At 37.6% G+C, this 14182-nt stretch overlaps 1 protein-coding gene across 1 annotated transcript in view; it reads right to left on the bottom strand.

The window, feature by feature from the left end:
- Positions 1 to 2040: 2040 nt before the first annotated feature.
- Positions 2041 to 14182, bottom strand: part of DOCK8 (dedicator of cytokinesis 8) — an 87194-nt gene continuing 75052 nt past the window's right edge. The window contains 9 exon segments of the mRNA XM_077790211.1: positions 2041 to 2185; positions 2790 to 2960; positions 3826 to 3932; positions 4921 to 5064; positions 5706 to 5942; positions 6380 to 6469; positions 7022 to 7156; positions 8737 to 8868; positions 9735 to 9878. Coding sequence (XP_077646337.1) covers positions 2041 to 2185; positions 2790 to 2960; positions 3826 to 3932; positions 4921 to 5064; positions 5706 to 5942; positions 6380 to 6469; positions 7022 to 7156; positions 8737 to 8868; positions 9735 to 9878 — 1305 coding nt within the window.

Below are 14182 nucleotides of genomic sequence, written 5' to 3'. Positions count from 1 at the left end.
AAAATGGAGAAGAGAGAAGACTCTGTCAGTATTCATATTCTCCTGAGTATTATTTCAGTTCAAGGAGCCACTTCATTACTTTTATCTAGTATATTGTACTAGATAAATTGGGAGTTTTATTTACCTGAGGTTTCTGTTAGTTAGGCTGTAAAGGGTAAGTATCTTGTAAACAGTGATGTTAAATTGTGACCTTTCTCCTTAACTGGAAGTTAAAAACAATAGAGAAAGGGCTAAGTTCTGATAGGCAGAGATCTCATAGCTTCAAAACTTCGGGAAATCAGTAATTTTTCAATCTAGAACTGTTTCAAAGCAACTTGAAGATAGAGAAACGACTCTGACATAGAGGCATCTTTTGCTTTAAGCTTTTTATACCATTTGCTTGTGTACTTTGGATATGTTCACTTCAAAGTCAGGGAGTTGTTATTCCTGATTATTTAATTTAACAATACTATGAATGAAGATGGAAATTATTTTCTTACACTCCAAGTGCTGTGTAACTACAGGGTTTATTTCACCTACTTCTACATCTCATCTTGTTTGATTATCTGTGCTAATCTTCTACAAAACACATTCAAAACATGATAAAAATGTTAATTAAGTGCTTGGAATATTCATATTATCAAATTGCAAGGCTGCAAGTGACCATAAAAAATCAAAATGTTTCCACTAAGAGCAACAGCCTCAATCTCCCTTACACTTTTGGATTAAAGAGGCCTTGCCTTTTGAAACATATGGCATCAGCTCTGAAGAAGTTCACTGTAATTTTCTAAAATAAAGCATAAAGGAAAAAAATATACCATTTCCTTGAATTTTAACATTAAATTCTGTGCTTGGACAAATGGAATTGGTTACTTTAATCAGCATTAAAGTATAATTTCCAAAACATTGACGAGGTGCAGGAGAGGAACTAATATTTAGGACACTTAAACAGATCCTTGTTTCAAAATACAAACATTATGTGGCAAGCATAGTCACAATAAAAACTGTAGCTCTTCCACTGCCTCACTAAAGGAGTTCCAAAAGTCCAAATGAGTTCCAAAAGTCCTAAATAAGTTCTGAAGTCCTAATTTCTCCTCTCTCTTTGCATCCTCATCTGAAAAATTGTAATAACATTTCCATAATTCAGAGAAGGGGTGTAAAGATTACTTAGTAAGATATTTCTTTAGGACTCAAAAAATACCAAGCACTAGATATTATAAATTATGTGCTAATTTCTCTTAAGCTGCAGTAAAGCCTGAGTCAAATGATTTGCAGGAAATCCCCATCGTGAGCTTCTGTAGTTAATTTTCAATAAGGTTATCTACATAAGAGCTTTATGTAATAAAGAATCACTCATAGCTTAGCATCTTCTTTTCAAATTATTACTTGTTAGCTCTGCTAAATATGTTACAAATCACTAACTGCATGTCAAGTTGCTATACTGCATATCCCTATACTTAGAAAAAAAGAAGATCTACAAAAACTATCTATTATTACTTATTAATTTTCATGGTTTGGTTGAGAAACCTTGTGCAGAACTCCCTGCAGTTAAGGGCCATGACAAGAATCTGTTCAGAAACTGATTGAGTAAATTATCCTTCCATAGGGCACCTACCCAGCAAACACTGAGCAGGTAACCATGTCCCTCCTCATTAAGACAAAATTTAAGCATGTGATTAACTTGTAGAATGTGCTTCTGCAAGTTAAATGCTGTCTTGGTAAAGGACTATAAACAGATATAATTTGTTGTTATTCCTTCAACATGTTATTTGGATTCACCTCAATCAAAACACACAAAGTTCTATGTCTGTTACCTAGTCATGACTGGCTTCATGCCACTGGCCACTCTAAGGTTCACCCCTCTGCATTAGGCCATTATTGTACAATATATACAAAAGTATCTAAAAAAAAAAAAAAAAAAAAGCATCCCCTTCCTTTCCAAGCCCTTGTGATAAATGTGCTTGATTAGGATTTATCCCCTAGGTTTCATTCAGTGATCCTGTGTAAATACTTTTCTGCATGCTGTCCAGAAAGTGCACATGCTGTCTTGTGAGAGATTTCTCATTTCATAGATGTGGAATAAATACTCCATCTCTTCTGTCTTGCAGCATGAAACTCTTCCTTGGCCAAAGCAGCTAGTGCTTAGGTGCTTTGGGAAGAAGTCTGGGCATCATATTTCCTAAAACTGTGGTTACGAAAAGATTCCCTGCAATGAAACAGATTCATAAATAGAGTTGGCAAATTAAAAACAAACAAAAAAATACCTGTCTTGTGAAAAGAAACTCTGCTGAACCATGCTATGTGTTGGCAGGTCAGAGTTGTAATTTCTTCTTCTCCCACCCCAAACTGGACACAGTGACTTTGTGAAGAAGCATATAGTCATAATCAAAGTAGACTGGACTCTTCTGTGTCAGTCATGTGACTAAAAAGGATTATGTTTTCTGTAGTGAAAGGATGACTTCATGCTGCCTAACACCACATGGTACCATACTTGTTCTATCTCCTTTCTGGCTTCAAATGTTGAAAAATCACAAGACGTTTCCAGTAAATTTGTTAGGGTGAGAGAGAAGTCTTATCTAACAATGCCTTTAAAATTACATAAATCCTCTACCCCCAGAATGCAGAGATTGAAAAACACAGCTAACACTACAATCATCTCCAGCGGAAGTCAGCAAATTTCTTTAATCAGTATATGGAGTTGGCTGTGTATATTCTGGCTTGGTTTTAACTGCCAGTAAAACTCCCTTTTTTCCTTGCAAAAAGTGGCATAATTTTGTATAGCCACAACAGATAACCTGCCCTAACTATACCTTATGCTATGGATCTTAAGCGGTACAGGTTTGTACAGCTCTGGGATCTTCCTCTCAATCATGGGCCTAAGGTTCTCCTTCAGTTTCATGTAGTTTCTTCTGAGCTCCTGATGATATTCCCGCTGATCAGCAGTAATAAGTTGCTTGTTTTTCTCCACTGCTTCACCACACCTAGACAAAAGGAAAGGAAAAAAGACATGATATATATATAATCTACTTCTGTTAAACTCCCTTGTTTTGTGTTAGGTAATTGAAATGGACAAGAATCCAGTTCTTTTAGTCTAGGCATTCCTCTGGTAACTTGTCAAGACTAAAGTGATAATGAACTAATAAGAAAGTTCTGTTTTTTTCAAGTACATAAATTGAGATGATATTTTAAAGAAATTAGGAAAGCATGAATGAACTAATTAAAAGCAATTTTAATGACGGCAGAATACTGAGCTAGCTGCGTACTTACTGTATAAACAGATAAATGGGCAATAGCAATACTTAGAAACTGTATCTTCTGCATAAGACTTATTTTTATTTAACTCTATTTAACTTATCCTTTATCAAGGAGGATAGTCTGGACTGAGGAGATGAGTATCATCGTATATGAATATTCCTGTTGAGATCTACAAACGTATCTAAAGCAAAGGACGTGTCTGCCACTACTGCTGTGTCTGCTTGATAGATGCAGTTTTCTTATGAACAGCTTGCTAAGTAAGAATGTCATTTTATTAAAAATCAAATCAAGGCAATAGTCTGAAATGTTTGATTTCTGTAAGATGTCAAAGGCAAAAGAAATGGAAGATCTTAATTTCATTAATTTCACATTATTAGAGTGTTAACATTTCTTCCCTTTGAGAAAGCAATGCTGAGCTAGGCATTAATGTGAAGCCGAGATAACAAGCGTGGTGCAAGTGTTCAAAGTGTGAGATGCCAGGATTCATGATGCTAAACTTGCATAGGTAATTACTCAGTTATATTATCATTGCAGTATTGCTAATATTGAATGTATTGATGTAATTCCGCATTTCAGTTTTATTTTACTGACCTCATTATAAACTCTTTGAAGCACAACCTCAGCTTGTTGTGATGTCGATAAAGTTTGGGGTCTGCTGGAATTTCATCCAGGAACACTTGTGCTACCTCTAGTGGTCCCTTATAGAAATAACACAGGAAAATGTGAAACCCGCCTGCTTAGACTGAAAACAGAACACACATTTGTTTAAAGCTGTTTGTTATTTCACGACTGCAATTACGAAAGAAAATAAAACTAGGCACAGTTACCATAACAGGATGAATTTTAGCTCCCCTTCCACCACAATACTTCCTTTGGCAAGCAGAATTTTTGCCCAGCGTATCTTATCCTCTCCTGTTATTATTCGTCCTCCAGTTCCACAACAAAGGGAGCAAATTTTGCCCAGCAGAGAGGAGCTGAGACAGCTCCAGTGACAAACCTGGTTATATTAGAGAAACACAGCTCCTCTGTGTGTATTACAAGACCTTCAGGCAATAAGCCCAGTGCTGAAAAAGGTCATTCTTTGCATTTCATAATAGATGCATTGGTTGGAAACAGAGTATTTAGGCTTTCAGGAAAAAAACCCAAACTCTGTGATACTGTGCATAACACCAAGTTTTTGCTCAGCCATGGCTTCATCATTCCATTTTAAGTTTTTTAATTGCCTGGGCTTTTTTTTAGCGTGTATGTTTATGTTATACATATTGTATTTCAGCTTTACTTTGGGGCACTCAGGACTTGACTTCATGTATTGACTTAATTTCCATGAAACTGAGTTTGTGGTGGTTCCACAGGAAAATTGTTATTATTATTATTCCCATTCTCCAAGGATAAATCTGCAATGAACAAAATGGCTAAGATGGCTAGCAGGTTAGAAATGAAAACTCTTTGGATTCATTCACAAGATTTCTACGTTTCAGTGCCAGAAGCCAGTACAATGCTTCCCAGGAACACTTTCACCAAAAGCATAGCTGATGAACAGTATACAGTTACTAAATATCAATTAAATACACACAGTGACTAAATGTATCTGACTAGATGTACTTCTTCCAGTGGAAGAAATAGGAGTGCAAAAGAGAATGCACAGTGAGGAAAGTACACTTCATCTGGCTTACTTGGATCCCTTACCTGATTTACAGTGGCTCCAACTGAGCCCTGCAAAACCATCTGGAGCATTTTGGCATCTGGTGGTTCTTGGTTGGTGGCTGCAGTTAGTTCCTGTGTTTTTTTACGCATATCTTCAATAGCAACTTCAATTGGTGTTAAAATAAACTAAGTGAAAGGGAAGAAAAGATGGTTCATTACCTGAGTCATGCATGCAGCTGACCTATTCTAAATACAACAATATCACTATCATTCTCCTGTTTCAAAAGCAGTAGTTGTGAAACTCACGAACACTGTTCAATCTAACTTGGCAGATGGTCATCTTGGCAGATGGTGCAGCTGATCCAAAGATCTTAGATGTCTTATCATTTGCAGAAATAGGGTGTGAGTCAGACCTTCTGTTGGCATAAATTCATTCTTACTCTAACATTTCATGCCTGAAATGGTGAAGCTTTATGTATAAAGCTTCCCTGTTTCTAAACCAGACCTAAGCCAAATCTAGTTCTCTGACTGTACTCCTATCCTACATCTGCTTTACCAGCTAGAAGTATAGCTACAAACAGAGCTCCACACATCCCCCTACACAGCATTACAGCTAGGAGGTCAAAAGAAGAATGTACATTGGCTATTGTCTCTTCTCCACAGTATATCTTGCCTTGTCTGTCCCTTCTGTGATAGTTCTGTTTACAAGAGCAATGTCTGAGAAATTCAGAATTCTTTTTTATTGCCAAGCATAAATTTGGAAATCTTTCCATCCAGAGATTCATTCAGTCCTTGAGAAATTAGATCTGTCTTCAAAATCCAATTACCTCTTCTCTTTGGATGACATTGATTCTAGTTTTGATGTAGGGGAAAGCATGCATTGTGGTTAGGATGGTGTTCCTCTTGTATTGCTCATAAAGTTCTCCTCTGGGACGCCCATCCATAGTGAAAGGCGTAGTGTACATGAACCGACAGATGTTGAAGTTCTTTTCGAAATAGGTAACTCTGTCCTTCATCTCATACTCATCAAAATAGGGCTCCACAAAAGTAATTTGTATGTATGCCTAAGAAAAGAGGGAAGAACCATTACAGTACTTTACAACCCAAGGAATGTAAAAGGAATGGTTCATGTGAAGTATCCCTTAGTACACATTGCCTAAGGATGTGTAGGCAATGGATGGTCTGGAAAAGCATAGAGCTGAAAATCCTTCAGAGATCATTTTCTTATTCAGAGCTAACAAAATTTGCATCTAGAAGGGCACAGCTTAACCCTGGGGACCAGAACCAGGGCAAGGACCAGAGACTGGAACTTTTAATTTCTATGCTCTATGACAAGCTACCTGAGCCTGTCACAGAAGTTTTAATACCCCTGGGCACAGAGATGCCAAGTTGGGTGGTTTCTTTTAATGCCTTAATGTTTGAGCATAAAAGTTGCAAAGGGGACCTTCTCATTTCTCTTGTGAGAGAAAGCACTCAACCCTCTTGGTAGTACTTTCCCTACCTTATTGGGATCCAGCTTTCTTTTGTCTACAGGAGCAGAGTCCTTAATCACTTCCACAACATCCTCCCCAAAACACTGGCCATAAAATCCCTAGAAAGAAAAAAGAATTATCCCAAAATTTTAGTCTTTAATGCAATGCTAATGCAATTCTAGGAGAAAGGAGTGACAACCATGACAATTTCTGGGCTTTGTACAGTCAGTATACTGTTCCACAAACCACAGCTGGCCAGGGTAAGGCATCTTCTGACAAAGATCACTGTGAATTGCTCAGACAGTCACAGAGCTTGAGGTTAAACAATCAGGAGGGAATATAGCAATTCTATAAAAAATGTTTAAAAGATACCAAAGCAAATATCTGGCATGCTCAAAATCACTCAACATTTTATAGGCCTGCTTGAATGACACATAGCCTCAAAAGAATGGCTCACTTACATAATTATGCTTTAATAAGGGATACTGTGGAAAGGAAACACTAAGGAAACACTAAAGAAATACTAAGGAAACACTAAGGAAATATTCTGTGGCACAAATCAGTCTGTTACTGATTTTTTCATATAGCAATGATAATATCAGGACTGTGTGGGTTGACTGAAAAGTATAATATACCATTTGAGATCCTGTTAGTATAATGTTTTTCCTTACCTCTAATCTGTGAGAAATCTCTGGTAGTTTTGTAATTGCAGGCTCTTTATAAACAAATTCCTGTTCATCTAAGTCCCCAAATTTTGATCCATAGAAACCAACACGGAAGTAAGTTCCAAACATTCGTTTCTGACCCTGATAGATAAAAAGAAGAGGAAATTCACAACTGCTTTATGTGGACATTATAGTATTTGGGTGCCTCTTTTCCCCCCAACTGATGTATAAGAAAATCCACTCGTCCTACATTTTCCCCATTTCAAAGCCACTTCTATGTATCATCAGTGCTGATGGATTAGAAGCACAGGAGAGAAAGCATACAACTAAGGGACATTTGACTGAAATCTAATTTAGAATTTAACCTAATCATGAGGGAGGTTGCACAAAACAAAATAGCTTATTATTTCTTAATTCCTTTGAATACATGTAACAAAATGAAAATTTTGCAAATTTGCAATGAAAATTGATACAAATTTGAAACTGACTAAGCTCAGCATAAGATTCTTCTGAAGAAAGAGAAGGGATGGTATGAGTGCTGACAATTCAGATAGGTTTTCATATTTATGAAATATGTTTTATAAATATAACCACTCTTCTGTTTATAACTAAAAACACTAAACAATAACACATTAAAGTTATTTTTGTTAAACAGATGTGGCCCAGTGGACACAGATATGGTCAGCTAAACCCATTCATTTCTGCTTTTTTTGTAGGGAGAGCCTTTTTACACTGTAGGCCATGTAGGTAGACCTAAACAGGTGGAAGTTTTATTTGAGAAAAGAAATAGAATTATTTCAAATTCTGGTAGGTTGATCATGGCAGGAGGCCAGGTACCCACCAAAGCCACAGTATTATCCCTCCCTGGAGAGCAATAATAAATGGTTCATGAACTGACATAAGGATAGGGAGTGATCACTAATTAGTTACCATCATGGGCAAAACACACTTTACTTGGGAAAACTAATCACATTTATTACCAATCAAACTCAGAACAGGATAACAAGAAGTAGAACAACTTTTAAAAATATCTTGCCCCCTTTCTCCTTAGGCTCTACATCTTCTCTCCCAGTGGCATAGGGAGATGGGAAATGGGGGTTATGGTCAGTTCATCACATGTTGCTTCTCCCACTGCCCAGGGAGAGGAGTTCTTCTGTGGTTCCTCCCTGCTCTAGTGTGAGCTTCACATGGGGTTACAGCCTTCTTTCAGGCATCCACCCACTCTGGCATGGGCTGCAGGTGGATCTCTTCTCCCCTGTGGATCTCCCTGGGCTTCAGGGACACAGCTGTCTCACCCTTGGCTGCACCATGGGCTGCAGGGGAATCTTTTTGGCACCCATGACACCTCCTGCCCCTCCTTCTCCACTGACCTTGGTGTCTGCTGAGCTGTCGCTCTCACATATTTTCCACTTGTCTTTCCTCTGAGCACAATTACATCTGGCCAGTAACTTTTTTCCCTTTTAAAATATATTATCCCAGAGCTGCGGCCACTGCCACTGATGGGCTCAGCCTTGTCTAGCAGCTGGCATTGGCTCTGTTGGACATGGGTAAAGTTTCTAGCAGCTTCTCACTGGCATTATTCTTCTAACCCTCCCCCTCCACTATCAAAACCTGGCCACACAAACCCAATACACTCATGAACAATTTTATTAACAGCAGTCTCAAACAAATAGTGCAACCCAGAAAAGTGTCTTGCTAGCAGTGCCTTGCCTCAAAAGTACCTTATTAATAATGCTGTCAAAGGCCTTCTGTAGCTTGCTGTGTGTCAAGGTAAGCTTCCTGAAGTCTCGATGTGCTTCCAATATGGGGATGACAATTTTGTACACTTCATTCACAGTTTCATACAAACCTCCCTTAGAATTAAAAAAAAAAAAAAAAAAAAAAAAAAAAAAAAAAAAGGAAGGAATGAAGTGAGTTTTCATACACTCTAAAAAGAAATTAAAAGAAACTATATCTCTATCAATGGAGAAAAGGGGATTTATAGGAATCATCTGTTAATCTGCTGTGTTGCTTGTTTTGGTGCTCTGAAAACTAGCAATGGTAAATGGGTCGTTCTGAACAGCAAACAGAGAACTGGATACTGGATATAATTTGGATCTCTGATCTGGCTCTTGAGCTCAAATTCCTGTGTAAAGCCCTGGTTTCTGCTTCAGGGCTACAAGAACTAGAAATGCAGGTTAGCAGCAGGAAATGGACTTGTTTGTCATGTATGATTCACGGCAACCAGAGCTGTGTCTGGACAAAGGGACCCAAGTGATATCTTTAGAGATGCTAAATCACAAGTCCTTATATAGTAAGCATAGATTATGAGGTTCCTGGTTGTACACTTTATAAAAGTATATGAGTAACTCTCACATGCCTTCTAAAATACATACTTTATGCAAGATCTTTTTCTTAAATGTACTATCTCTTCATAATACCAACTGAAAATCTTGGTTGCTGCCTGAGACAATCACTTTCTGTTGATGTTGCCTGTGGTCTGCACTGTAGAGGTGGGTATGTGACTGAGCTGGGCTGAAAAAGCCTAGGTTAATCAATCTGACTGAGGCAGTATTTGGACGGCCAAAAATGTGTCCTCTTGTTATTTGGACTGTGGCAGGTCTGTCATGCCTGGTTTAGGAGTACTACATTGTTTCCTCACGTGCAGAAAAGGAAGCTGTGGATCTGGCTTAGGTAGCCCACTATCCATTCCCTCCTGGTGGTTCTGGTCCTCACTCACCGTGCTGAAGAGCTCTGCAGCTTGTTCCAGCAGGCCTACCAGTCCACTTTCTGAGAAATACCTCCCAGAACATATGCCATCTTCATCTGGAGACAAAACATCATCTGAAACAGCAGATTCCTCCAGCGCATTGGATGAAATGTTCTAAAATCCATTAAAGCACACAAATAAAAAAACCTAAATCAACAGTATTTCACAAAGCTTGAGGAAGAAATTGTTTCAACATATTTACATGATGGGAAGAGGAATCAGGTTTTTCAGGTGCAACCAGGGGACACACAGTTACATTAGTTTTCAGAAGTTAAAATAACATCATAAATCTCCATAGATGGCAGATCAGGAGTTTCACTGGAAGAATCATAAATTTTCTTTCTAGCCTCAGTTTAAAATGCAGATTCCTGTAGGTGTCAAACTAGCTCTTTCTGGTGGCTGGATTTCCATGGAGCTTGCAGTGAGCTCAATACCCAGTAGTACTAAGGTCACAAGCAATGTGCCTTTCCTAGTGCTGGCACTTAGGGGTGGGAAATTCCAAACTGCATTCCAGACCTTCTGCCACCTACTTGAATAAATTGAATGTTCAGGTTTTTATCCACCTTTTCCAAGCAGATGAGAAGTAGGACACAGGTAATATCATACTAAAAACTACAATAATTGATTGCTCCTTCTTGGTTCATTCTCTGCCATACTGCACTTTAAATCTGCAGAATTTACTCAGTTTCTTGTTAATGTTATGGATCCCACTGTGCATTTAAATAAAACTAGATGAAGTCACTCTCTTGAGATTCTAGACCTTTAAAGAACATGTCTACCATTCTTCAGGACTTCTTTGAATATATAACACTGGGTGGCATCAACATTAAAAAAAATTAAAATATATAGAAATACGTACAAGATAACAGCAAATATGTGTACATATAGTATGGGATTGCCAAATGTAACTTTTAGCAGCAGCACAAAGGCTAAGCTTTGATTTTCTATTAATTAAAAGGAGTTAAATTAGTGTCATAGTGTCTCATTTCAGCAGAAATTGGCAATGACAATCTGTCTGAGTGCAGGATGGATGCCAGCTGGCTGTCTAGCTGAGCCCTTAAAGGCATCTTTATAAAATAGCAGAGGCCCTGAGGGCTGTTACTATTGATCAGATTTCAGATAGAGAATTGACACCACACACCGCTAGCAGCATTGGGCTTTCACCCCTGGGTTTTATGGATGTATTTATTTCTCCATGGGTGAAATTTACTCCAACCATCCAAGTGGTGCCATCACACTTCCTTGTCTGCACATCATGTCAGCCCCACTGGAAGGGTGAGCACAGCCTTGGAATAGCATTCACAGGAGTTAAGAACACATCTGAATTTTGGCCAGAGGAAGAACTACAGCACATTTAGCACACCTATGTCACTTTTTACTGACCAGTGTCATTGAAGAGAGTGACTTCAACCAGACTTAGATTCACTGGCTCATATCTGCAGAAACTCAAAAGCCATGCAGATTAATTTCAAGTTTTCCTCTTCTGTAACAGTAGCCATTAAGGACTGTTTTCATGTGACTCTGGTGGCTTTAAAAAAAATTATTATTTTTTATTTTCCTTTAGCAAAGAGAAGAGAGTCTAGAGAAGTAATTTATATACAAAAGTAATTAGAAAGGCATGGACACCAATTGTCCCTTCTCCACCTTTAAGCCTCTAATAACTAATATCAGGAATGTACTTTCATGTTTTACAGTCCATGCACTCTAAGAGGAGAGAGACTGCACGACATACTCCTGAGGCTTACATGATCTTCTGCGAAGTGGACATGCCTCACCCAACTTAAGCCTTTATATCTTTCATATTGAATAATTTTACATATCCCTTGTATTATAAAGGCAGCACATAAATCACCATGTATTTTATCAGCAATTATATTGAAATTCACAAGCCTAGTTTTCATTAAGGAAAATAAGTACTTCTGTGAACTCAAAAACCCCTCTGATCCCCAGCCCTTATCACCATGTTAAATAAGGCCAGGGTAGCCTGCAACCTAGATGCCCAAACAGCCCAGCCAAATTAGGCTGCTGCTGAGCTGGGTACCTCAGCAGGTAGACACATACACAAAATACTTGTCTGTGTTAATACCAAGTGGTTTTAAAGTCAGTCCCTATGCACTTCATAATCCCACTAATTCTGCTTTACAGCTTGTGAAGTGTTAATATGAATTAAGCTCAAAGAGAATTCCACTGAAAGTGACCCCACTCTGATTTTGAGTGATAGTTTTGATTGCATAGAGGGAAGCATTTTGTCTGGTACAATATAAGGAAAAGTATTACTCTACTGACAGTCAGTTTTCTGGATGCTAACAGACTCACTGTAGAAGATCAAAATAAGAACTGATTTGATCTTTTGCTGACTCATTTTACTCATCTGTAAAAAGGAGGTAATACTTCTACTCATCTAGAATAATATTTTTATTCACATTATTATCACCCTCAGTTCCATAACTAAATGCATATCACCAATATTAGTTGATCTCATACCTGAGCCAAATGAAGAAATGATTACAGAAAGAATCAGGGAGTGTGACCTGTAACTACATGTAAAGCTGAGCCAGTTTGTGTGGTGTTTCCCTCCTTTAACAAAGTCATCTGAATAAGATTTCCACAGGTGCTATAAAACATAAACCTATTTGTAAGGAATGGGAAACCTTTTGTTGAAAGCCTATGTAAAAATGCAAAGGGTTATTACAGTTAGTTACTGTTATTGAGTAAACTGAAATTCAAAATTTTCCTGTCAGATAAAGAGTTCTGTAATTAGGTCCTTGTCATTAGGGCATTTTATTACCTCTCTCCTATGGGGCAATTATTTCTTTGGAAAACATGTATTTGCACAAGCATTTTGATGAGAGGAATTGATTTGCTGCTTTTAAACTTCTAAATTTTTGCTTGCCTACTGCCTTGCACAATAGACTTCAATTCTCTAACATAAATGAAAACATATCCATTTATAGCAACCTGCATAATCTAGGAGCAATGGAGGGAGGAATTGTGCTAGGGTCAAGTGTGTGAGCTTACAAGCACTCAAGGCAGCCTGGGAGCAGTATGACATTGGGGAGGGAATGCAGATTTCACTTATATCCAAACGATGATAGTATCCAACAAGTAGAGAGAAAAGAAGGGTAAATAGAAGTAATGCATCGAAGTTAGAAGTTTGAAGGTATACAAAATTGATAAGGGATGCAAAATGGCAGAAGTATAAACCCATGGCCAGAAGTTTAGCCATTCAGAGTATATACAGCTATCTTGATATTAAAGAAAATTAAGAATAAACACTTGTCCACCACCTAATTCCTGAGGTGGAATTGCAAATAGTAATGCCCAATGAACTAAATTCAATACAAAATGCCAAGTGGCTCAGTCATGTTCACATTTACTATTTTGAAGGGAAAAATCCCAGGTGGTATGGTTTTAATAAGGAATGATGAATGCACCAAATATTAGTGTTAAGTATTCCAAACTCACTTTGACAATAAAATGTGCTCCCCAACAGATCAAAAAAGCAAATCAAAGGATTGTTCAAGCAGTGAATTCTGAGCTGCCATTTGTTTTAGAAAACTGGGGAAGTTCCAGAAGACAAAATATGCTTTGGGGATCATCTACTTCTTTGAAGTGTAAAAGATGAGCATATGGTGGCAGGTTTATCAGACTGCACCAGGACAAAATGGTGGAAATACTGATAAGAAATTACTAAAGAAAATCTTAGAGGTATTGTACTTAGCCTGAATCAACACCAGACTATGCAATCCTGGGGTTACAGTCTAATAAAGGTAACAAAGTCTAAACAGTAGATGTCTATATAACATCTAAGGTGATCCTACAAAATATTTCCACTAATTAATTGAAATTATTTATGATTTACTTTAATCATTGCAGCCAACAATTCACTGATTTCAGAGAGTAATGATATAAGAGAAATTATCAACACATGGCAATAAATGAAGGGTTTGGCCATTTTTATTTTTAATAATGTAGAGAAAAGCACTAAAATAATTGAATTTGCATATGAAGTCAGTTGAGGTAACTGCATAATCTGATAAACTAAGTGTATATATATCTGCATTTAAAAGAAGTTTAACCACAAGGACTTATGCTTTCATCTATGTGACGTAGAAAAGTAAGGTGAAAAACTAAACTCAAGAAAATTGTTGGGAAAAGATCAGTTTATTCCTGAGTAAAGAGCTCAACAATGCCAAAAGAACCAGTGAAGTAGTCAGAGAGATTGTGAGAGAATGTGAGAGTTACAGCACATGCTGAAAGAACTTACGGGATATTTTTACTTGACTTGAATGTACTGGATTGACTGCAGTGATTGTGTTATTCATCAATCAAAAGGGTTTGGTTAGTCACTTAAGGGCAGTCAAAGGATTGGAGAACACACCTGAAAGAGCTGAGCAGCTCCAATTATCTAGATTATG

Source organism: Lonchura striata, chromosome Z (assembly GCF_046129695.1).
Source record: "Lonchura striata isolate bLonStr1 chromosome Z, bLonStr1.mat, whole genome shotgun sequence".
NCBI lineage: Eukaryota > Metazoa > Chordata > Aves > Passeriformes > Estrildidae > Lonchura > Lonchura striata.
This window is presented reverse-complemented; position numbering and strand designations above follow the sequence as displayed.